Source organism: Schistosoma mansoni, assembly GCF_000237925.1.
Source record: "Schistosoma mansoni, WGS project CABG00000000 data, supercontig 0180, strain Puerto Rico, whole genome shotgun sequence".
Lineage (NCBI taxonomy): Eukaryota > Metazoa > Platyhelminthes > Trematoda > Strigeidida > Schistosomatidae > Schistosoma > Schistosoma mansoni.
Genome location: NW_017386064.1, coordinates 354,942 through 382,472, shown reverse-complemented (window position 1 = coordinate 382,472; position 27,531 = coordinate 354,942). Strand labels below are relative to the sequence as shown.

At 36.0% G+C, this 27,531-nt stretch overlaps 2 protein-coding genes across 2 annotated transcripts in view; both read right to left on the bottom strand.

The window, feature by feature from the left end:
• The window catches only part of Smp_144870 (hypothetical protein), a gene marked incomplete at both ends in the record, with an annotated part of 12,659 nt that extends 562 nt beyond the window's left edge, over positions 1–12,097 (bottom strand). Inside the window, 7 exons of the mRNA XM_018795265.1 lie at positions 2,068–2,470; positions 2,596–2,998; positions 3,129–3,215; positions 4,183–4,439; positions 5,835–6,267; positions 9,524–9,589; positions 11,809–12,097. Of these exons, the coding sequence (XP_018646990.1) occupies positions 2,068–2,470; positions 2,596–2,998; positions 3,129–3,215; positions 4,183–4,439; positions 5,835–6,267; positions 9,524–9,589; positions 11,809–12,097 (1,938 nt within the window). The remainder of the gene's footprint in view (positions 1–2,067; positions 2,471–2,595; positions 2,999–3,128; positions 3,216–4,182; positions 4,440–5,834; positions 6,268–9,523; positions 9,590–11,808) is intronic.
• A 101-nt stretch (positions 12,098–12,198) lies between these two features.
• Smp_041680 (bet5-related) lies at positions 12,199–12,637 on the bottom strand (the record flags this gene model as incomplete). The annotated part of the gene is made up of 1 exon (XM_018795253.1): positions 12,199–12,637. The coding sequence occupies one exon, from the start codon at positions 12,635–12,637 to the stop codon at positions 12,212–12,214; it is 426 nt and encodes a 141-aa protein (XP_018646989.1). The 3' UTR covers positions 12,199–12,211.
• Between the last annotated feature and the right edge of the window lie 14,894 nt (positions 12,638–27,531).

Here is a 27,531-nt window from a genome sequence, read left to right as displayed (position 1 = left end):
CGAGACTGGTAGGTTCTGGGTTCGAAGCTCGCGAAGCGAGGTCGTGGTTGCGCACTGATGAGGAGTCCCACAATAAAACAAAACGGCCGCCCAGTGCTTCCATGTTTTCCATGGTGGTCTAGCTTCAATTGGCTCACGCTTTCAACTATGAAAATACTAAATCTCCACAAAACCCCTTCTGATAATATTTTTGTAGCCAATTGATAAATGAATGTTTGTATTATTGTATGTCAGTTGAGATTTCAAAATGCTATTTTTACGAAGAATTTATCAAAATATCAACAATATTGCTGAAACAATACTCAAATAAAAATATGTGTACAATACAAAGAATATATGATACTTTAGGACAACATAACTAATCAATTTAATTGATTGAATAAGTCTGAACAAATACAGTGGACCTGTAACATATTAACTACTGGTTGAGTGATGAAATTAAACACACTCGTTAGTTTCATAAAAATCCAAAAAGTATTGATTTTTAAACATGACATTAGAGAAATTACTTGCTTTTATTTTTAAAATTGCTGAAAAAGTGACTACTAATATTTATCATAATCTATTCCATTGACCCTAAATAATATACTGAATACCTAAGGCACAAACTACTTGTGAATTCACTCAGCACTATTAATCCATATTATCCTAACTACCATTAGAGATAATTCCCAATATCTTGTAGACTCCAAAAGTCAGACTAACACTTAGATGAGTCTTTTAGAGCCTCAGTTCAGAGGACAAACAAAATTGAACATTTACTGAACTTTCCACAGACAATTACGTTTGTTTGACCACCGCATGTACCAATGTGTAATACTATGTGACAGAAGCCCCCAAATGCCCTGGTACGGCCGAGAGTGGGGAGAAACCGCTCTCCCTCTCGAAATGCTCTCACATGGCCAGCGAATATATAGCCTCTGCCAGGGAAGTCCTACTCACTGCCTTCTCGTGGCGGGGGTGTTGTTTACGAAATTGAGAGGACGAAAAGCGAATGTCCGGCGCTTTAACCGGGTTGGTGGATATAGAGGATCCACCTAGGGGAGTTAGAAAACCCTGATTCCAAACCAATGGTGCACATGGGCTCCAGTATCCTGAGGGAACAAATGGCGTACGAATCAATCGTTGATCACCAGCTACCATGGGAATGCATCTCCTCACGATGCTCCACTGCCTTGTGGATCAGATCTTTCGGTCAAAGGCTCCGGGTGTGGGCCCCTAAGAAAACCACCTGCTTCAGTTCGGGCACCTGGGCAGTATCACAGCCCTCAAGCAAATCGAATGAGATTTGTATGGCGCATATGTATCTGATGCTTCCTTGTACCAATATTTATGTGTTTAAATAAATAAATAAATGTGACAGAAGCAGTTTAGAAAACATGGCCAGACCGAAAAATGACATTAATACATAAAGACACTAACTGACGATCTGAGCTACCTCGATATATGGAGATTTCTTAGTTGAGGCTTATGGTACTCGTAATCAACAGTTTTTTTAGTTAGGCAACATGGGAAGAAATTAATCACAATGGTTCAACTAAAACCACCGGCTACATTTCATTAAATCTCGGGTTAATTTATTTCTGATATTTTATTCATCGATCTGATTCCCATAAACTGTGCTTCACAATGTCCAGACTTCAACTGTTTTCGATGCTATTTCTAATCTTATGGTGCTGATTTAAAGTGTGGCAAATTGGACCGACTAACATTAGTGTTAAGTCCTATGTTGAAGACAGCTGACAAGAATAATTACTTTCAACTTATTGCATTCATTCTACACTAATTAAAAAGGGATAGGATTTGAAACAGTTCAACTGATATTAGTTCAAAAACAACTGTAGGCTGTTAACTGAAAAACATTAACAAAGCTTTAGTAAACAATATAAGATGAAACTTTTCAGAAGATTCATATTCTCAAAATTTAGCAGCAAAAACAATAAGAATAACAGTATAACACAAGAAATTAGCTAAAAAGCTATAGTAACGAAATTTGGAGGGAAATTTCAAACGCTAATCAATAAAAGGAATACTACTCCTTCATATATGCAAATAATCAAAACTCACATGTGACGACCTAGTTAACCGACCAATTCTGTTGCCATTTACATCAAGAATCTTTATTCCTCGATTGACCAGCGGTAGAGCAATATACTTGGGGTAACTGGAAGAACAAGGACTATGGACTGAAGTACTTAACATAGACCCGTGTTGAGCAGCCTGAGATGGAGCTTCACTGGAAGACGATCCAATTACAGTTGAAGTAGGATTAGTTGTTTCTGTTGGCTGATATGATATACCTGAACCATAACCAGACAAACCCAAGCGATTGATTGCTGCATCGGTTCTAATGCTAACAACTGGACCACGGCTTTGTCTCAAGTCCCAAATACGACAAAATCTATCAGCACCGGCGCTTATAAGACGTTCAGGAGAACCAGGTGCCAAAAATTGTGTGGTTGAAACTGTTCTGTTGTTTTATAAAGAGTATAAAAATATGAAAAGCAAATCAAAAAATATCAACATAGAAAATGAAGTCAACTAAATTAGATCAACGATACAGAGTATGCCTTTGAAATATAAAAGATAACTTACTGACTATGGGCCTGTTGAACATGAACCCGCATTCCTGGTTGACGAAAATCCCACAAACGAAATGTACAATCCCTTGACGATGTGACAACAACAGGAAATCCACCTGGTTCACAACGAACATCTGTCAAATGATCATCATGTCCCGTAAGTGACTCTAGCTCTTGTCCAGTTGCAAGATCATATGTCCTACCTAAACGATCCCACGATGCTGTTACTAGCTGTTCCCGTCCGTAAACAAAATCAGCAGCAGACAAAGGTGATGAGTCGATAATATTGCATCCTGAAGCACTAGTAGAATTCCATACTGTACCCGATGATGATAAACATAAGTTTGCAGACTGAAATACTGCATGAGGATGTCGAACAGCGATAGGTGGATTAGCTGCAATACGAACTGGAGAATCTTTGTCATTAAATGATGAGAAGAATAAAAAATATTTAAATTCAATTAACGAAGATAAAAGTAGTTTTATGCAATACACTTGAATGAGATTAAAAAATAAAATAAAGATAAGACTAGTTAACAGATTTACCTTCTTCTGTAGAACCAACTAACAAATTCATCGTTTCATCTGAATCATACAAACCACCCGGATCAATCCCTGACTTGACAGCAGTTCCTACATTTTAGAAGATAGTTATAAAAGAATATTACCATCTAAAATGTACAAATTGGACATCTTAAAAATTGAATATCTGAACAACTTAAGCCTATGGCTAAAAACTGACTAGTTGGTAGACTCTAGACATTATTTGAACTTACCAACTAGAAACCAATGTAGATTAGAATGTGGCAGCCCTCTGACGATAAGACCAAACCATATAATCCAAAGCTTTTCCGAACATAACGTCCCAAACTACTTATAAAGGTAACAGTAGTTTCAAGTCTTAAGACTAATTTGATCGGTTGCTACGGTCAAAAAAACACACACGTCCCCAAGACATACCCAACATAGGTAATTGACATTTAGAATATTCAATTTCTTCTCAAGTCAGTCATGCTACAAAAATTAGGCTCAAAATTCAAGTTATATTATCAATGTTTCAAATACAGGAAATCTTAGCCTTTCTGTAAAACCTACAATGAATCTGTACACGTCATAGTATTATTCTAGAAGGAACAGTGAATCAGAAGTGTGAATAATACAAGTAATTATCATGGAAACTAAAATAGCCAGATAATTATGTGAATTGATTGAACACTGTTGCATAACATTATGACTGTCAAAATAAAACATTTAGGATGTGTACCAAAAATATCCAAACAATGTTTATTAAGTTCATCTAAGTAGCTGCATATTTGGGATAGATTAAACAATCTGTGAGCTGAATTAGTTTGAGAATATCATTAGTAACCTTCGCTTCAAATGTAGCAATAAATAATATTATCAAGACACACTTGGTATGATACTTGTGAAGGGATGAAAGGAGTTCACTTCTGTCTAGAGTTGACAATCACAAAGTTGTTTGAACAATCAAAATCTCCTAAGCGCACACAAACCTATTGCACAGCAACACCAAATCTCTTAGTATCATTTAGTTATTGTTTAGCGTAAAGAAGACTCCAACTATAAAAATATAACGAACCTGAAATTGTACTCATTCCCAAACCCATAGGGCTTGTTCCAGCAGTTTCTGAAGCAAGAGCCGATGCAACAACATCCAATGCAGCTCCTGATGTGCTTCCACTTGTAAGTGAAGTCGCAGCTTTGGTCATTAAATCAAACGGTAAACGGATAAGGTGAGCAGTTCCATCGCCACTAGATGTTAACATTAAACTATCTTTACTTCGAAATCGAACAGAGTTCACTGAACCTGAATGACCCATATAGACTAATAAGCAACTATGATAAATAATTTTGTTTTAAAAATGAAGAGAGAAATTTCGTTACCAGATCACATAAATATTTTTAAGAGAAGGATGAATATATTTATATAAAGTTATCAGAGTCATGATAATGAGACCCTAATACATCACGAAATGTTGTTTGAATAAAAAGTGGAAGTTAATACATTAAACTAGAGTGGTTTTGGTCATATTGATTACGAGTTAAAAATATTATCTGTCTGCAAAGATTAAGGCGCATGAAATGATCTTCAATGTATATCTAGCAACTGGATATTAAATGAATAATCAAATCAGTGGTACTATAGAATAAATGTAAAATACTTTCACATACCTCAGTGGGTATACTAAAACTAATTATACATAAAATTCGGAAACACTAGTGACCTTACGTTACCAATACATCTGATAACTCTGAGGAGAAGATTCTATTAAGTATCTATACTTAGTGATTAGATAATCGTAGATATAGTCTGTGTAGTTGGCAATTGATGATATTAGATTGTAAGTTTCAAGAAAAACAGAATTGTCAGTATGGGGTTGCGGAGGTTGTCAGATTTCATTAAGATCACGAATCCCCCAAAGATAATCATTAAAAACCTGGAAGCACTGCGCAGCCGTTTCTTCCTACTATGGGGCTCCTCGACAGTGTGCATCCACGACCCTGTAATAGAGAAGAGAACCCAGAACCGTTTCGAGTGTGAAAAAGATACACAACGAAAACAATGAAAGATGGTTGGACAATATCATGGATTGATTGAAGCTAGAGTTATACACCATTAGGTATTGCTAAGTGGTTTAAAGGTTAGGTGTTCGTCCACAGGGTCAAATGTTTTAAGTTAGATTCCTAGTTGCTGGGTCATGGATGACCACTACTGAGGAACACCATACTAAAATACAGTAATATGAGATAGCTTAAATAATAAACAACGATTCCGAACATGTTGTAGCGTTCGCCCTATAACCAAAGTCACATGCCATATTAACTAGATTAATGATATCCATCCACTTGTTAATATTAAGATTTAAAGACTTAAATTACTAATTGATCTAACTGTTTGTTTACACGCTTGTTTACTTGCGCATAATTCTAAAAATGAACGTTATTCCTTTCGACCCATGAATCATATTCGATCAAATTCAGATCAATTCATTTCTAAACTCAAACTTTGGACCGTTTTGTATTGTCGAAGAACTCGATAATGAAATAAACACATGGAGAAAAGTTTGAGTTCCTCACCAAATCACATAGTACCATGCACTATAAGTCTATAAACCATACGATACCACACAAATTCAAAATTACAAAGTAACAATGATAGGAATATTACTGAACGATTAATGTATACAATAGATGTATTTAAGGTTAAATGTAATCACTATATCTTATTACTTTAATTGACTATCGTTAATCCAAAGACGAGCAGTATTGTCAGCAGATGCAGTCGCAATAAATCTCCTGAATGAAGTAACCTCCCATATACCATCTCGATGTCCAGCCACTCGATTCATTAACTGGAAATTTCCATTGTGTCCTGAAAAGTTTCCAGCAAAAATGGCTGTCCCATGTCCAGTTGTGCTACCACCACTAGGCAAAGCAATATTCCCTGAATAATTTAACGAACTATTGACGGCAACAGAAAGAGTATTTGAAGTTACACCAACACAAGTTGCAGCTGTTATTCCTGGTTGGGTAACCGAATATGTGCATCCTTGACCTATATTACTGGAAGAATGACCAGTAGATTGACGAAGACTTGAAACTAGACGAGATGTGGATTGTTTATATTGTTGTTTGATACGCTGTGACAGCATACTTGCCCCCACTATGTAAGAAGTGAACAAAAGTATTAACATAGACTTTTAAAAATTAACGAATGAAACTACAAACAATTTTTTAAAAAAGAATAAATCTCCTGACATAAAAGTGAATCCTCGACAAGCATAATTATTAGTCTGAAAGATTTATACCTAAAAAAAGTTTGATGCAATTAGCAATTTTAACGTATATTCACCAAACCTTTACCTACTTTTCACATAGTGTAAATGTTTTCATGTTAAATAGCCATAAATTTCGGCAATCTTGTGAGCAACAAGCTGAATATTACTGGTGAATATTTTAGTCTTTTACTATATTATTCAAAGCTAGACGTTTATTAAAAGCTTACTACTTTTGTAACTTGGAAGTCGATCAACATATTTACGAAGACCTTATATACTAAGAGTAAAAGAACAAGTGGATGAAATTTCGGAGGGTAACTTACCAAAACAATAGACTGGCATGCACACTCAATTAGAGATGAAACTAGTTTCCAGTACAACTATTCGTATTTACAATCATTAAGAAACAACGGCACATAAATTGTCGAGGAAGACAAAGCTTACTGTTCTCCGAAATTTTGATCAAATATATCACCTAGTTTGACAATGAATGGCTTCATCGTTAGGTATGAATCTAACATATTTTTAAATTAACGATACGCCAATTCACTTAAGTGATTTATTAATCTAATAATTCACAAGGTACTTGAGCATGGGTCACACTCGAAGTATGAGGTCTAATGGCATTATCCGGTTGCCCAAACCGACATAGTAAAAAGCCAACTTAACTACCATGAAAAGTAAAGAAATGAGAGAAGATAGTTAATAGGTTAGTCTCGAAAAAATGGCTATCCACAAACTTTCCCCAAAGGATCCTTATGGAACTGACGGTCAACACACAACCAACAACAAAGATCAGCGAACGAATAGTTTTACCCTACATGACGAACATCTGAGATCAATGACAGATTATTAGGACAACCAAGAATGGGTGTAGCACATAGGCGAATAAAATCTCTGCAAACAATTTTATGCAAACTGTTATGTCCGTAACTTATACGATTACCGCAAATACGATTGCCAAGTTTAGATACGCGAACTTATACTACCAACAAATGACGCATACACGAACGGCCCAGAGCCCCGATTGGTCTTTTTCCCTGCCTGTTAAATCCAAAACACAAATCTCAGCCTCCACGATATAAATCATATTTCAAACATACTCGGTTTACATACAAGCCAAACAGACCACATCACACCAGAAATATAAAATAACATTTGTACAAGATCAAGCCAAAATGTGTCTGTGATTGTGGGAGACTGTAATTAATAAATTAGGCGTAACTTGAGAATAGTGAGTCGTATAATAATAGCCTGTCGGTCAAAATAAAGCTTATAATAAGAGGAATATGAATCATCAAAATCATCAAAGAAATAAATTTCTTTGATGATTTCGATTTTGATTATTTCCCTGAAGAAGTCCAGACGAGTTAGCTGGATGAAACGTTGGAATTATTTAAATTTCAATCGCTGAGACTATTTCAAATATAATTTTTTCACATATAATGACTTCTCTATACTCGGCGCCCAATTATTGTCAAACTATCCGTTCTAACCTTGACGAATATTCGTATACACAGTTTAGTTACTTAACAATTATATAATAAAAAATTATGTATAGTACTAGTCTATAAGTACGTCCCAACAGTTGTCATTCCTTATTCTCGTCAGGATATAACACCAACGACCAACGACCAACGGAGACAATTCAAACATCATATACAAGATAAATTGGTACAACTATGACAAACATAATGTAGGACAAAATGGATGTCCTCTTCATCTACGTCTATACGAACACCAGTTATTTGTTAAACGATGCAACATAGCTTCGCTGATATCAATGTATGTACATGAGTTCGATCAGGAGAGCGTCGAAGTATTAGATAGAGGAAGCATAAAGAAAACCAGAAAATTTCTAAAAACTTGGCACTCCAATCAAGCGTCAATCAACAGACAAACCGAAATTAACGAAATCTATCAGTCAATAAGAAAAGTTATCAACAACCGTAAAGTCGAATTTCAGGTTAGGAGAGAAAACAGTCAAAGAAAACAGACAAGCAAAGATTATAGTTACGGATAACAAGTAACCAAATTTTCAGGTCAACATAACAAGCTGTTATTAGGTCGTAGAGAAATTCTAATAGCTCACTTTTCTTTGAAGTATGTACCAATGTTGTTCAGAAGAACAATGAAAGCTTCACAAACCAATCCACCCGGCTTATAGACAACAACACCTCCAATATATGGTTATATTTATTATTAATATACAGGAAATCCACTTACTAATAAGTGAAAAAATGTGACATTTTAAAAAATCATATGAAAGAACAAACCATACAAGATACGTTCTGAATATTTATATAGAAAATTTGTCATTTAAATAGAATTTATTGAAACCCAACAACTAACTACAGAACGACGAGGTTCAGTAACAGTAAAACTATGCATCACCACAAGTGCATTCGCGATCTGAGCAAAATATTCTGTGCTTCCCAATTACGCTTTAACGCCTTCCATACAACATGCAAAATATGAAGGATGTAAATATTTTAAACCTAACTAGTAGTAAATTTATAGTATGATGGTCATCTCATACACATATTCTGAAGGTCGTTAAAAAACGGTAGTCTTAACCAATAATGATAAGATACTCTCTGTTTGCCGTATATTTTTAAGAAATTTAATCTATTGTCTGATAAGAATATAACCCTGAAACCTGATGTTTGTCTGGTTCACGTATCTTGTGGGAAATTTAGTACTTCGAAACTCCGTCGTAAGTTTAATTTCATGTTGGCCAGTATTCGCCGAATATAGAGCACAGGATTGTTTGGTGGACGCTGGTGTGACAACTAGTAAACCAAACTGTTTTCAGAAGTGTTCTACACAACACCTCAGGTATTACGCTTGCCGTCAAAACTACATAGTGTCATTGACACCACGACTCTTGTTTGTGGAGACTCAGACGACGTGGGACAGCTCTCGGTACTCTTTAGCTACATTTATTACTTCCATCTCAGTAACGGATTAAAATCAGGTCAAATGTTACTGTCACTGATCTATTAGTCAGTGATACAATCAGGGGCCCTTATTTTGTCAGTGGATTTCTTTAAAGATAAAAATAATCAGAATATAATACAAGAAAGTATCTCCCTGGAAACTAATGGAAAGATAGATGATCTATTAAAATGCAGAACTTACACTTTTTTACTAAGGTTATTGTTTCTGAATGATCACCATCTTCAAATTTCTCCAAACGTTCTTGTACTTAAAAATTTAAAAAAAATTACATAATAAATGTGTTCCAACTGAATTATTTTTAATTGAAATCGATTCAGTTATATTATAATGAAATATGAACTCCTGAATATATTGAGTTACTAAATAAGAGTAGAAAGTAGGTCGTAATGAACATCATTAGTTGAGAAGCATATTTAAATATTTATATAAAATGTTTCTATGTACACACATGTGTGTTGCTATTGTAATAAAAATGAAAAAAATAAAAGCAAAAAACTAAGTATAGAGAAATACAAAAGCAATTTTGTAAAGCCCAAATTTAAAATTAGTTAATATTAGCAATGTATTCAGGCTCATCCTAGTAAAATAACTGATTTGATGACAAGTTCCTTTTTTGTACTAAACAAGTAAACTTCATTGAATGCTGTGTCTAGCTTTGAAATTGGAAAATGTGAAATTCACAAAATCCTACCGAATCTAGAGTACAACAACAAAATTGATTTTAAAAAGTTAAGAGGTAAACCGTAAGAAAATAACTTCCAACTTTTAATCTCACTCTGGATAAATTAAGTCTGCAAGACTAAAAAAATTACAAATAAGTCACCAAGATATTCACTGTTAAGTAGAAAAATATTTAAATCGACCAAAAGTTATATGCTAGTTGAGCTTTTTAAACATCTAGTGAAAAGTTAAAATCAACGAACATTTTACAAATGTTTGCAACACTCAGCATAATTCCATTCAAACGAGATGAAAATATGTGTAAGGGATATTAAATCATTTGAATTTTTTTTTAAATAAAGTAATAAACCGATTTGTTGATTCTTAAGCTAATCACAAAACCAGTCAAACAAATCCTACAAACATTTATGTAGAAATATTTGTTAGGACTTACTCCATAGCACTATTACCAACTTATTTTCCGATTGCTACTTTCAAAACCTAACTCGTTATCGAGAAAGACCCGGGTTCTTAAGTTTTCACCAGAAGTATGGAACGTACTATCAATTCTTGGTGGTCTGGGTGACCGAAAAGATAGCTGACCTTTAAAAGCCTAAATCGGTTAGGCTGTTTTACGCAAGCAAAGGCACTGTCTAACTTGGCCTGAAGTAGTGATCAAACTTCGGGTAGAATAAAAGCAGCTTATGTGGATAAACTGATATATGCGACAAACGCAGGCAGGTTATCATTGAGTGGTGAAGTCCAGATAGTCTGAAATCAGCAATGGATAAACGACAATGATGTGGAACAAGTTTTGAAATCTAAAAATCCCTCTTAATAGTCTCCCGTTTATTGACTTAGTCCGGATTCATTAAATTTGATATTCTTTTGTCTTTATTGACTACTCCTACCCTTTTCTTTAGTGTTATTGGAAAAAGTAGCAATTTGCAAACACTAGACAAAAATATGACAATAGAGTTAACACTCATACCTAATCTAACAAGATGATTTCCAGTGATTGTGCTGACCATTTCACTAACCGGAGTTGTGTATTAGCTCCAGAAGATTGGTGATCCAAAAGACATTTAAACAAAGGAATCTTAATTGGTTTTTGCCAAAGTACCATACTTGCAAAACGTGCAAAACAGACGAGTACAAATCAAGAGTCGGGTGCAACATATAAATCTACCTTGTATTACTACTATGCAACTAAAATTCATGGGAAGGGATATATAGCATGACTAAATGTCTTCTATTATTAGCAACTTATAAAAACTGAAGTAATTCAATATGTGTGCAGATGGTATGTGAAAAAAAATTGAAATCTTTTCACAATTAATTTCATAAGGATTATTCACTTAGATATGATATAGAAGATTAGAAAGGTATGATATATATATATATATATATATATATATATATATATATATTGCAGAAATAAACCTATCTGATAACGGTCTTAGTTTCTAAAGATTGTTTTGTAGAAAAGTTCAAACTTGAGTATTTCGAACAACAAATAAATGCATTCTTGACAACCGCCTGTAGGTAACGATATTAATTGACTTGACTATTAGCAAATCTCCGTTATTTTCATAATAAACTTGCCAATCCAACAAAAAAGTAGCTAGATTATCAACTTAGATAATCATTCAGAGGTTCAAATTGATAGGTTGTCTCACTTCTAAATACCAATGATAAAAACGTTACTACTAGAATGTTTGTTACCTCTTGGACATTTTGAAATATGTCCAAAAAATAAGTAATGAAAGAAATGGAACACTACATGATAAAACTGGCTTACATACATGCTAAGTTATCGCTATATAACCTCCTATACTCCCGTTCAAATTCACGTTCAATTCTAGCAAAATGTTTATGAAGTCTTTGCCTGAATTCTCGAGGTAAAACAGACTCAACTGGACCAGTATATTCACCCATTAAATGCCATGTTAAATAGTTATCCTCCTCGCCAACTCCACTTGTTATGATAGAATTTGGGATAATATTTGTAGTACATGTGGAAACAGGTGCATTTAATGTGTCAGTTGTGATGACTTCTCCATCTGATGGATTTGTACGTACAGCTGTAAACATTGTGTGGCTAAACCCTCTTCTGCAATCACAACACTACTATAACCTGTAACAAGTAAATCATTGATTTAACGAAAACTAAAAATAGCTAAAATGAAACAACTGGAAAAAAGTTATTTATTTGTTAAATACAGGTAAACTTTGAACATATTGATCAAGTTTTTCAGAAAAGGCTTGACTTTTAATAGGTCCTTCGGATTTAATTAGCGGATTTTGTGAAACGTATTTTGTATATATTTGAAATATCCCTTCAAGTTCATCATTCATAGGTGTACAAGAGTTGTCAGTGGTAAGAACAATTTTCATTAGTGTAGGAGTTTCGTAAAAATGAAGACGATATGTATTGGTAACGTAAGAAAAACGATTAATTTCATAGTCCAACGGTGAAATTTTTTGACAAAATCCTTTTAAACCAATTAACATACCACGCATCAACTTCAAGTCGTTATCAGATGGACATTCACCTTGCTTTGTTTGAGTCCATTCACGGTAATACAGACTATCACCATTTTTTCCATATATGTATAAGTTATACACCGTCATCTAAAACAACAACAATGCTAAAATTAGCATTTGATATTAATCATCTTTAGCCATGAACACAGTGAATAACTGATTCTTACGCACCTTTATCAATTATCATAATACACCCCACGAAAGCATTTCGACCTAAAAATACGAATCTTGAGTGAGTACAAACTGAACAATCAGCCAGTCATAACCAACGTAGGACTTAACATGCGTTTACCAGCCTAATTTGCCACATAGTATTACAGTGACATAAAACAATTATTTAGAAGCAGTGACCAGTGGAGTTCAACCAGGTCTATTGTGAGATATCAATCAACTCACTGAAGACAATGGTGGATGTGTCGCTCAATTTCGTGGATCGGTTGAAGTTAGACACCGTTGGATGCCGGCTCAGTGTTCTAGAGGTTAAGCGTTCGCGCGCGAGACTGATAGGTCTTGGGTTCGAATCTTTCGAGGTGGGATCGTGGATGCGCACTGCTGAGGAGTCCCACAATAGGACAAAACGACCGTCCAGTGCTTCCAGGTTTTCCATGATGGTCTAGCTTCAATCGACTCATGATCTCAACTATTAAAATTATTTATTTATTTGAACACAAATATTGGTACAAAGAAACACCGAATACATATACGCCACACAATTCACTTGATCTGTGTGGGGGCTGTGATACTGCCCGGGTGCCCAAACCAAAGCAGATGGTTTTCTTAGGGGCCATACCCGCGGTCTCTGACCTAAAGATCTGATCTACAAGGCAGTGGAGCAACGTCAGGAGATGCAGTCCCATGGTGGACGGTGACCAACGATTGGTTTATACGCCATTTGTTCCCTCAGGATCCTGGAACCCATGTGCATCACTGGTTTGGAATCAGGGTTTTCTAACTCCCCTAGATGGATCCTCCATATCCACCAAAGAAGATGCATAATAAAGGAGTCGAGATAACACTAGCGTCCACAATAGTAAAACGTTAGACGATGGACATGATTAGATAAAAAAAGAACATGGAGGACGAGAAGTATGAAATCATATTCGAACTCAAAATTAATGAGGAGATGAAGAATGGATGTCTACGACACACCTAGCTTTCTTCGAACCTTTCTCTATCTTAGCTAACACTGTATGTTAAGTTCAGAAATGGTTGAAAATAGGTGAAACATCCTAACTACTTCATTAGATGATAAGTCTCAGTCTCATCAACCAGCTTATTAACTTTTCTTAATAAAGTAAATGGAATATTGATAACAACCCTTCAGCTACCATAGAAGTCAGGAATGTTAAGAATAATTTAAAGCAGGGAAGAAAAACAGGCCATGAAAAGTTATCTTTGTAGGTCATTACAGATAGTAATTACTGTCACTAATCAGGCTGACTGGGGTATTAATTAGTATGGTTTAGATATTATTTCGTCTAGTCCTGGTAGTAAAACACTATAATTGAAGCAAAAACAAGATGCCTTTGCAAATGACTCAGTAGGCGTGATTTTCAAAACCACGGAATTTGTAATACGGTAGAAACTGTTCTCATAATAGTGGGAAGCAGCCACGACGGGAGAAAGTGACCAATTAAGTGGGAACTTCCAGGAAATCCTGTCAAGCCTTTCGTGGAAATTTTAAGGAAATAAAACCAAAACCACACTATTCCTACTGGGCTGGGAGATACCCCACGAAAAACAGCACTTTTCTCCATATCTCCACAAATATGTGAAGATTAATTAAGCATTCGACACCCAAAAAGTATCTACATAGCCTTACTATTTAAACCCGACGCCCGTATCAACACCTAAACTAAAGATAAGAAGTGAATTAGTCGGGCGCGTCGACAACTTCACTGATCTTGGAAGTCTGATCGGCTCTAATGGGTCGGTGTCAGACGAAATCTCTGCACGGATTCAAAACGCTCGTCTGTCTTTCGCCAACTTACATGGCTCAGAATCGATCACAATGGCGTAGGTGTACACACTCTTTATCTTCCCTTAAACCTTAAGATTAAAATTGCTTCATAATTTTCTTCCTTTTTATACTATATCCTTATATACAACCTATCTTTTATATACTACCACCACTAAATTAACTATTCCTATGAATCCGGTGTTCGTCTTGTTGTGCCAACGAGGTTTAATTTATAATTGTAGAACCTGATGAGAAATTATTGAAAAGAATATTCTTCGTTCATATAATCGTTTTAATATGATGGGAATTTTTCAGCGATTAAAATCTTGTGATCAACCCATTGCGTTGAGGGCACTCAACGAGTACCTGAAGTATAACGCAAAGTTCACAGAAACGAAAACATCATTGGAATTTATGAGGAACTGTATTGAATCAGGGCATTATCCAAAACTATTCTATAAGTCACTACGCCGTAATCATGTTCATCCAAACAGAAAAACACTAAAACGCCATGCGCTTAATAAAATAGATACATTAAATAATGATTTGACGGAAATAGAAGTAAACATTGCTCGCAGAAAATTTGCAGTTGATGAATTAACAGAAGACCTTAAGTCCCAGTTTTTGGATTACGTCACAAAGATAACGAAAGAAAGATCAGACAAGAAACATATCCAACTTCTCAAAAGCCTGGAGAACCAAGCGGTTGAAAATAAATTTCCGACTGAACCGAAAAGGTATGTGTATAATTTTTCCAGTAAAGAATTAAATAAAGAAAAACTTGAAGTATTAGCACTAGGTCTAAAATTTTGTGATACACGAAACCGCGTAAACCATATGGATACGGACATCCAATTTGAAAACCTAAATCGTCAGACATCCGATCTAGTCCCAACCTCGGATCTGGAACTTGAACGTTTCAAAGCGAGCATCGTTGAATGTTGCTATCAGTTTAAGAATAGTATATATAATTACAGAAGTATTTTGACTAAAAAACATAAGGAGGCTATCAGTGAACTTATTAATGACGAGAACCTGATTATCACAAAACCTGACAAAGGGACAGGAACTGTCTTACTTAATAGAAATGACTACATTGACAAGATGAATAACATCTTGAATGATCACCGAAAATTTCAGAAATTGAATAACCAAAAAGATGTCAATAATAAGATAGAAAATGAACTGACCAGGTCTTTAAAAAAGCTCAGAGATCAACAGATAATTCCACCAGACATATATGAATCAATCAGGCCGACAGGTACTCATTTACCTAGGTTATACGGACTACCGAAGGTACATAAACCTGATATCCCATTGAGACCAATTTTAGACATGTACGATTCTCCTTACCATACGGTAGCAAAGTGGTTAGTAACCGTTTTAAAACCACTTCACAAACAACTAGTAAAACACTGTATTAAGGATGTATTCCAATTCGTCGAGAAGATTAAAAACATAAACACCAAAGGTCTAAAGATGATGTCCTTTGACGTAACGTCATTGTTCACAAATGTCCCACTCAGAGAGACTGTAGAATATATTTGTGAACAGCTTAGAGAACAGGAAGTAGTAACTGTAGTCCCTGTGGAGACCATCAAAGAATTGCTACTAAAATGTACTATGAATGTACATTTCAAATTCAATGGTGAAATCTACAGACAAATAGATGGTGTCGCGATGGGTTCACCCCTAGGTCCCATATTGGCTGATATTTTTCTCGCGAAACTAGAAAACGGCCCACTCACACGACAGATTGAAAAGTTTTCACTTTATTGCCGATATATAGACGACACGTTCATCCTATGTAACGACTATACTGACTTAATGCAGACACTACAGCTATTCAATACAGCCCATCCGTCTATTAACTTCACATGTGAGGAGGAAAATGGAGGTAGGATCGCTTTTCTAGATGTTCTCCTTACAAAGAGAAAAGACGGTTCATTAAAAAGCGATCCTACCTCCATTTTCCTCCTCACATGTGAAGTTAATAGACGGATGGGCTGTATTGAATAGCTGTAGTGTCTGCATTAAGTAATTAAGACATTACACTATAGAATTAAGACCATATGCTCTGAAGATACGGTCGAGGAAGAAACAAAAGCATTATATAGGACCCTGAGAGAAAATGGATACCCGGAGAAATTTATAAATAAAAACATTACTAATAAAAGAGACCATAAAGAATGTTTAATTGTGAATAAAAAACCTCTGTATATACGTCTACAATTCAGAGGTGACGCACCTGGTGAAATGGTAAGATTGAAACTACGAAGACCAATCGAAAGGACTTTTAATGCAGGTAAACTACAACTAATGTTTTCCACACGCCCAATGATCACGCCGACATTGAAAGATAAATTGCCTAGACTAGCCGCTTCTTTCTGTATCTATCAATTCAACTGCTCCTGTGGAGCAAGTTATATAGGCAGATGTTCTAGGAATTTGTATACTCGGGCTCGTGAACACCTTCCAGTGTGGTTAAGCAAAGGTGTAGTCAGAACGGTTAACAGCTCTGTTTTAGCCCATTTAGTTCAGACGGGACATAGAGCCGACATTGAGCAATCTTTCACAGTAATATATCGTGTAAATAGCAGTCTACCTAATTCTGTCAGACAGAGAATCCTGCAGACGGTTGAGGCAATTGCTATTCGGATCAAAAAGCCAGAGCTCTGCATCCAAAAGAAATATGTACAGCCACTCCTTTTACCCTGGCCAACTTCAGGGTCAACTTGTTAATAATCAATTTTGTAATAAGGTGACATTAATTTGATTAATGTTCATTTCTATATCTTAAACTTAGTTTATCTACACATCTTATCAGTCATTATTCTTTTTATTATTATCTTTATTATTATTATTATTATCACACCTGCTAACCTTTTATAGAAATTTATTTATCATCCACCCCCTATCTACTATATCTGACCTAATTTATATAATTCTACATATTACGTAATTTCCGATTTGTAATCCCATTTTTGTAGCTCTCACCCCCATGTCAACTATATATATTCTGATAATTTATCTTACGATTTTAATTCACCTATAAACTGATTCAAGTTAACACTTCATATTAGTCATCCCAAAAACATTAACGATTCGATCTTATTTTATATGACAAACAATCCTTGATTCACATATTACAGTTTCTTAAATTGATGTACTCTGCCTTAAACTTGGCCAATCTTCTTTTATGGATTATTAATTTATAATTGTAGAACCTGATGAGAAATTATTGAAAAGAATATTCTTCGTTCATATAATTGTTTCAATGTAATATGCCTATTTCCTACTGTACAATTATTACGTAACTGAACTATTCATACTCGTATTTCTCTTATCATTAGCTTTATTTTGACCTTGACTTATCATACGATTCTTGAGTTATAATCAGTTTATTGATTACTTTGGTTTGTATAAAAACCCAGTGTGTTTGTAAATAGTGATTCATGCCACTGAGGCTGTTATTGGTGTTTTGGACTTAACTGGCTGGGCTAAGCAGATCGCAGGGCCGGCTAGCACTCTAGTCTGCTCGTACGGGTTTCGTGTCACTGTTCCAATCGACAATTCGCTGCTCTCTAATTGGCGGTCTCATCACCTCACCCATCAACTAGTCGTCCACTCGGCCACAAGCATAACAATTGGCGACGTGGCATCAATCCTTGAAATCACTAACTCCTAGTCTGAGCCACGTTAGTAGATGTAGACCACTTGGTTAGAGTCCGCGTGGCTATCGTAACCAATGGTTGGAGACTCTAGGTGACATGGTTCAGAATCGGCCACAATGGCATAGGTATGTACACTCTGTCTTCCCTTAAACTGTGAAATCAAAATCACTTTATACCTTTCTTCCTACGAACTAATTCTTTCTTCCTGTGTTATATCTCTATATGCAATCTTTCTTTCATATATTACTACCATTTAAGTAACTGTTCATCTTGTTGTGCTAATGTGTGATAACTTGGACCGATGCATACATGTGCCTGGTCCTACGTCGTAGCTGACTAACTAAAACCCAACGCAAAATGGTGTTGTGTTAAAAGGAAGATTTTAATTTTATTTATTATTTATTTAAACACGTAAATATTGGTACAAGGAAGCACCAGATACATATGCGCCATACAAATCTCATTCGATTTGCTTGAGGGCTGTGATACTGCCCAGGTGCCCGAACTGAAGCAGGTGGTTTTCTTAGGGGGCCACACCCGGAGCCTTTGACCGAAAGATCTGATCCACAAGGCAGTGGAGCATCGTGAGGAGATGCATTCCCATGGTAGCCGGTGATCAACGATTGATTCGTACGCCATTTGTTCCCTCAGGATACTGGAGCCCATGTGCACCATTGGTTTGGAATCAGGGTTTTCTAACTCCCCTAGGTGGATCCTCTATATCCACCAACCCGGTTAAAGCGCCGGACATTCGCTTTTCGTCCTCTCAATTTCGTAAACAACACCCCCGCCACGAGAAGGCAGTGAGTAGGACTTCCCTGGCAGAGGCTATATATTCGCTGGCCATGTGAGAGCATTTCGAGAGGGAGAGCGGTTTCTCCCCACTCTCGGCCGTACCAGGGCATTTGGAAGCAGCCCAGTTTATCATTAGCGAAAAAACAAGGTCCGTAGTTCACTGTTGTGTCACATTTCATTTGTTTTATTTTTATTTATTTAGACACGTAAATATTCGTATCAGGAGGCACCAAATATGCATGCACCACATTTTCCATTCGGTTCGTGTAACAGTTGGAATACTGTCCCTCTATTCTCCGTTTATTCGAAACCTCATCGTTGTTGTGTGGCGCGTATACATTTGGTGCCCTCTTTTACCAACGCTTGTGTTCAAATAAATGAATAAACTTCCCGATCTCTCTATTTAACCCTCTATCCTTTAAAATATGAGCCTCTTGGCAAGTTATGTTCGAAATTGTTGTACTTTGTTACTACATAAGACAACTGTGATACACTGTGTACTTCAATATCTAAATTCATCAATTGGACTAATCTTCAAATTACCAATTACTGTTTATCTTCCATTTTCAACCATTTCAAACGGAATTGAGTGACATATGTTCACATTATCGACAAAAAGTAAATTGTCACATATAAATCTTTGGCTTTTGCAATTTTAATACATTTATATTCTTGCCACAAGAACTCTGTAATCAAAAGTGTGCTTTGTTTCCATTTTTATAAATGTGTACATTGACAATCGATGCAACGTTCCATGAAATGAATTAGAAAATTTAGAATGTCTGATTATTTTACACATTTTTCCTAAGTGATACCATGTTTTTACACATATTGGTTATTTTGTCAAAAATATTATGCTTTTGCACTTTCTTCAGAGTACCGTGACTACTACAAATTGTGAAAAACAAATCAACTGATGTTGCTGTACAACTACTGACCATAATGCGATTTCTGAACTTCTAAATGTTGTCTGAATACGTACTTCAGTGTAATCAAATATAAACTCTCAATAATCTTTCCCCACTATCCTGATTATCGTGATATACAATTGTGATGCAATATGCCAGAAGTATTCAGGAAAACAAACTGTTTTGACTCATCAATGGAACGTTTCGGTCACTATAATATAATTGTTGTTTACAGGATAGTCTATTCATTCGTGGATATTTGACAAGTATCACATGATTGAATAACGAACACGTAAGGGTATAAGCTAGTAATATTGAATAAACCTAAAGATTTCTCAGGAGACTGATGGATAATTGTTTGATAATTGCGAAAATTCGAGAAAATATGATTCTGTGGTAATCCTATGTGTTTATATGTGAAATTTGAAATGATTCGGTATACCAAGGAGCCTCCCAGCCCACAGGGTTATTTCAGTTTTAATACCACAAAGCTTCGACAAACTTTTAAGTAGGGTCTCCCCTGAATTTCCATGAAAATGGTCACCCCTAAAAGTTCACAATCGGTTATTCAGCATATCGTCCGTTATTAAGATGTCTTGATACATAACAACTGAACACTACGGTGGCAAAAGATATTGTAAATTTTTAGCTACTCACTGTTTAGAAACATACTGACCGCTAAACCCCTGGAACAAGAACATATTGTACAAACCTGGCAAGTAGCCCATACATTCAAAAGCTAGTAACGTATTGCTCTTCGAATCTCAATACAACATTCAACCAGTCGTTAGTCATTAGTAATAAGGATAGTAGTCAAACTAAACTGCGGTAATTCTCGAAAGATATTTTCTGTTAAGAACCCTGTGTCTGCTCAAAACAAGGTTAGCAAAATTTGTTCGGGTACAATATTTCCGCCGTTGACCACTCGATGAGAAAAATGAAATCTAGTGACTGATTTGTTTAGTCGAGATTTTTAGGCCGTTTAAAGATGGCCTCTGAGATTTTAAGTCTTGTGTAAGCGGAAATTAGTCCTTATTGGGTCAAAATACTCAAGTAAGATATGGAATCTCTGAATGCAGGTCATGTAGCGGTAAATAAATCCTCCAAATCAATGACTCTTTAAGTCTTCGATATTTGTTGTTCTAATGGACTCACCTAGCTGAAGGTGCTCGGTCACGCATCCACACAAGATCACGAGTGGGTACGCTATGCTACATGTCACCTACAACCGCTAGTCAGCTTACATTGGTCACTTCTCGATATATGGATATTCAATCAAATATATCTTCGAACCTCTTCGCTTCTGACTTCCGACCTGACTGAGTTAAAATGAAGCAATGACTTATGAAATTCCAAAAAGGAACAGACTCACAGTTTACGGGTTGATGTGCCAGATCACCTTAGTCTCACCAATGAAGATGCCACGGGTATTGTATTTTGACAATACCTCACCAGTAACACCTTTTACAACTGAATCGCGCCCACCCAGTGAAATCAAAAGTCAGAAGCGAAGAGGTTGGAAGATATATTTGATAGATTATCAATATATCTAGAAGTGACTGATCTAAACTAGCTAGTGATCACAGAAGTTGAGCACGGCGTTCCCACTCATGATATGGTGCGGATGCATGGCCGAGCGGCTTCAGTTAGGTATGTACAGTAAAATCTATGAGGTCAGAGTCAATTTCGAACACTTACAGGGCTATTCATTTTCAGGACGCATCTACCACCACAGGTTTAGCTCTTAAGCGTCAACTTTTAGACCATCCAGCCAATACAAACAAATCGTTTTTGTTCCCTTGTACGGTATTTATAACGAGAAACCTAGTTAACGAAAAGGCTGTATATCCTACTTCCAAACCAAGTGTTTTATCTGTAGTAAGTGCTTATTGATCCTAAGCTACCTGCTAGTGAAGGGTTGACTTCATTCACGGAATTACATTGTCAGAAAGTAGGGGCTCTTGACGAATAAAGTGAGAAAGTGTCTGATTATTCGCCCCCTAGTGTATCATTTTAAGTGCCTAACCTTATAGACTATCATAGTGACTACCGATCATGATGTACTCGGTGGAATCTGCTAGGTTACGTAATAAATACTAAGTTGTGACGGGGTCTGTCGCAGCTCTTTATTATCCCGAAGATAAGTGCCGAGAATGACATTTTTACATTCCTTTCATCTAGCCTTGAACCCCTTTTATTATTTGCCACTGGATCATCTCCAGATATCCTTATTCCTTTTCTAGAGAAAAGATACGGTAACTGTGTAAATGTTCATATGAGGTTCTAATTGAAGTCTGATGTGAAGAATCTCTGTTAAACGGAAAAAATAGGCTTTTCGAAAACGTCAGTATCACTGGCCTTATTAGAGATAAGTGATCGAGATTTCTGTGAGTTTAGTAACCCACGATGTTCACATAAATCTCAACCGCCGAATAAGAAAATTTAAAAGATTGCTAAAATATATGACAAAAAATGGGTGGCCTAATGTTTGCAATTCGGTGCTTAAGATGTCGACTCTGATTACCTTCAGCTCATCGTGAATCCGTTAGGTGCGGAAATGTCTCACAATGTGCACTCATGGTCACTACCGAATTGTGTCCCTTAAAAACAACACCACTGTTTCCGCGGAAAGAGCGTTGCGGAGTGGTGTCGAACACCAACAAAATTTAATGATAGCGCATGTACGATCGTTTTCTGATTGCCGCTTCCTATCCTGTTATCATACACCTGTACAGTGTTTGCGAATCAAAGCTGTCTATTATGATACTACGTTGCATCTGGTAGATTTGGTTTCATAATGGCAACAATCAATTCTCAAGTAATAATATACTATACGTGACATGTCAGTTTGCAAACCAGATCAATATGTCACAAATGCCACAAGGTTTTCGTGCACAAACTCCTTGGTTAGGTAATTTAGTAGATTTTTAATGCAGCTTCATGGTATTATGGGTAACAATTTGGGTCTACAACAGTCGCGGTCCTTACTTTTACCGTCTTCATTGACTTGGAGTAGGATGGCTCGACTCTACAACTCAAGGGTTCGCAAAAGGTTGAATTAGGGCAGAAAAATATCCCAAATAAACAGAAAGAAGAAATCTGTAGAATACTTCAGAAGAGCTGGGCGAATGCTGTTACAGTCTGATAACCAACATAGTCGCAAACTTGTTAGTCTCTCTAGTTCAAAATCAAGTAGATAGTGAGTTCATTCCAACTATTAGCGGCAGAACGACGACCATTCTACCTTAAAATGGATACTTTTACAAATTACATATGCCGATATTTATCGTTTCTTCTTTAACATCATTTTAACCGGTTATATATGTATATATATCTCAAATCATTGGAAATGTGATCTGTCATCAACTTTTAATGCTTTTTAATTTGTGCACATTTTTCGAATTGTTTATGCATGGACTCAACCGTGGTAATTGACTAGGACTGTTTTCCGAAGAATGGTGGGTAACCGTGTTGCTGTTTTGTAGATCTATTCTCGAGAGGGATGCTTTTAAAAAACTGAACTTTTGGCAGTTCAGGCAAAAATTACCAACCCAACTGATCGTCTTTGATTGTTGCTGCCATGTTTCGGACTACATACAGCAGCATATTTGTTGAGGAAAGAACTCGTTAAGTAAACAAAAGACCATTATCCGTATGGAGGGTGCAGACAATGCATGCTTTATGACCAGATGTTTCCCTCTTTAAAAGTCAGTTTGCTTATTATAAGTGGAGCATCAGTTTCGTAATGGTGTACATCCAGATATTATTGATATGATACATAAAATATTACTAAAAGTGACATCTTCAATGTTAAAGCAAGTCATATGTGCAAGCAGCTAGTTTTAGAATAGCTACCAAGCCCGGAAACTCGTCTTTGTGTCAAAAGAATTAGGCTGACAAGGGTTTTGCAAAGCTTCTAGCACAATAATGTAGCCTTCTTGTCAGTTTCACAAGGAGGTTTTACATTCCAGTTGATTGTCTTCGAGTCAATCAACACAATTTTAGCTAAGACTTTTACAAACTACGACTGTCGGAACTAATTATCATTACCATGGTCCAGCTCAAAATAGCTGTACCGATCATTAAGAGGAAGCTCTGTGTGTTATAGACAATGTTCCAACTTTGTAACATGAAAGTTTTAGATGCCTGAAAGCGTGGTAACATATATCTTCAGGAAAAAAGAGGCTGACGTTTGAAGGGGAGAGGTAAAACGTCAATTTTATGTTAACAAAACGGTAGTTTCTACTGGAACATTTTCGGTATCTACTATCCGCCTTTCAAATAACAAGTTGCATGCTAATAATGCCGATCTAAGGTACTATTTACGTATAACATATTTTTTCCTTCTCTTCGCTCTTCAAACCTCCTTTCTGTGGTCCGAAATAAAACTCCTGATGAAAGCTACAGTGTGTAGAGTAAATGGGATATTATTGACAAATGACTAAATTGTCGATCCAGATACAAATCGCTTTCATCATGAAGGAATAAACTCCAAACCTTGATTGCCTCACTGTGAACCAAATAAGATCAAGTGAATAAAGTAAATCGATCGGTGTGACAAACTCGTATTCCTTCTACATCATACTACTTTCTACCTCCTTTTTTAGCATTATCATTTCATGTTTATTTGACTCGTTATTCGATTGACTTGTTAGTTTTCATATATAAGTGACTTGTCAAGTGCATATGCGGTCAGATTACGAGGTGTACATGTTTTAGTAAACGAGATTTTCCAAATAAACGTCATATTCCCATTATTTTGCAAAACAGTATACATATCTTAAACTATTATCGACAAAACAAACAACCAAAAGTTACTCACAAGTTCGGAAAATATATGTGGTGCGAGTCGAAGCCACTAGCCAAATGTTCTGCGAACAAAGTGATCGATACCACAGATAATTACCGAACAAGTAAATGTAAGGCGAATGGGATTTGGGCAGAACCTACACATGGAGTTAAAACTCTAGTAGCAATTCGTTTTGGTACATGGAAATCAGTTACAAACGTCTAACATTGACATATAGCTCCAAGTGTATAACACATGTCTACTTACACTTTCATTTTGAGTTTATTCTCAGTGGCTTGTGTATATTCTTAATCTAAATCCCGGTGCAAAGTTCATTTCACATCCATATGAAAAATCCGACAGCCAAATACAAGTTAGTTTGGAACTGATTGTATTGCGAGTCAGCTAATCACATGGATCATATTTTTGTCCATACCGTATATTCAACTAAGTTGCCAATGAAAATAACGGTGCAAACTCAACAGAATACCTTGTTGGACAAAATTACCAAAAGACTGTCTATCCTTAACACTAGTTAATCCAGAATTCAAATAATGAGCATTAGAAATCAATCAACCGAGTGCTTGCTGGGTAAATTCAGTTTCACGTTTCTACTGAAAAAGTGAACGTCAATATTTGATCCAAAATTAGATTGCTTCAGCATTTCTGTGCAGTTCCGCTTACTCCAGTCCAGTAATTCAAAGAACGATAGTAGCCCATTGTGTTACTTAAGAGTATTTGAATTATAGTACAAACTAGTAATCCCAGAAACAACGCGATTTAATTAAGAAGTATTAGATGAGCACGAACGAATGTATTGTATTTGGGATTCAAAATCAAAACGGTCGTCAATGCAGTAGAATCATTGGTTCATTCAAACACCACACTCATACCTTCCTTATGATTACGTGATAGCACAGTAGAGTTACTGAGTGGCACTTTTTCCAACTGGTACAGACACTTTATAAAACTCAATTGTCACAATAAGGAGATATTTCTATCAAGCAAGGGACAATACCACACCATGAAATCATAGTTTGAATAGATTTGCTTCGAAGGCAAGCAATTAGCAGTTACTAAGAGTAGACGTCCCTAAAACAAACAAGTAACTTGTTTCAAAATCATCCACATGAAACAGAGGCTACCAGTTCACAGAGTAACGAAGAAAATATAGCAGTTCAATATGGTGACTGCCATAAAACAGTGTTAAGTATGCAGAGGCGAACAGTTAATAGAAAACTTGACAATATCAAACAGTTATTTATGACTCAGAATCCGTGAAAATAATGAAGCTAATAACTGAAAAGAAACCAAGAAAGAAACATACAACAACGCAGATAACAACAGGAGCAGCAATAAATACTATGGAACGACCAGATACTATTGAGCTAGAAAAGCATACGTAGATGAATCCCACACATATTTGGACATGGAAGTATCAAAGAGGATTTTGAACTTACCGTAACGAGAAGAATACGCCGAAAATTCTTCCGAAGTGTTTGGTAGAATATTGTTGTTATATCTTAATTCTTTTTTCTTGTCTTGTGCTTCAAATTCTACAGAGGTCCCTTGTAACAACATTTTATGTTCTTCAGACTCGTTTGTCCAGACTTTTATCATTTGACTTTGGCTAAGTATCAATTTTCATTGCTTAACTTTACGATTGCATGTTACTAGGTCGATGACAATGGAGTCGTGTTCGACTAAACTAATGGTTTCGTTGGTGATTGTAAACCTTTGACAGTCTGCTGGATACGATTGTTAGAATCCTTTCAGATATATATGATTCCATCTTGTTGAGAATAGTCTTATCGACCCCCAGGCTTCGAGCACTTACATATTGACCATTTCTTTTGCTGTTTAGCACGTTATTTTGTACTAGAGAAACGTTCGACGGTGTAGCACAGGCTGTTCTGTTTGAGGTATTCTGAACTTTTGATATAATTTGTTTTTTTGTTAAACTAGAACCGTTTAAATTGAGCATACGGTTTCAGTTTTGATATACTTTATTACGAACCACTCAGAAACGCTTCATAATCTATACAAAAAGCATCGTCTGGCGTAATCGAGTAAACTGTGATTCGTTTGCTCTGCATGCAGACCAAGTACTGGAATTTTGGTCGTCACACTCACTATCACGTTTTTTAAGTTCTTTGATTGAGTACAGAGTGTAAAAGTGGTGCAGAGCTTCATATTTTAAAATCCAAATTGATCCGTCTTATATTCTATATTTACTTCAGCTAAACGTCAGATATTCGTTCCTTCCCATAAGTAAGAAAGAAAGCAATGATTTCGTTGGGTTCGGTTCTAATGACAAAAACTACAAATATGCATTGAATATTTATCCCTTAAGGAATAACAGCACCACGCTAGGCAGCTCACAGTGCTGTTCAGAAACAGTGAACGACCTAATCTATAGTACATGAAGTAGACAAATAGATAAAGAACACAAAGTTATGATCAATGAAAAGAAAAAGGTTACTCTGTCAATCAGAGTACAGCATTCTAGCCCTTTTCATATAGATCAAGATGTTCATTTTAACGAGTAGTAATCAGCTACGGGAAACGATGATGGCAGATGCCAAGGTTCAAGGTAAAGTAAAATTAGATCTAAAATAATATGTAAACACCCCACAAATAAGTGAAACGTAAGACAAATTGAAATTGTAACTAAAGTGAAAAATAACAGTCTCACAGAGAGTTGAAATCTGACAAAAAATGAGGCTGAGAGGGCCGAATTATTGAATTTACAGTTTGGAGTAAGGACAAAAGGTTGTAGTTATGTGAGACACATACACGTGGGATTTCCATAAATAAGTGCAAAGATACATATAAACTTGTGCAGAAGTAGACCG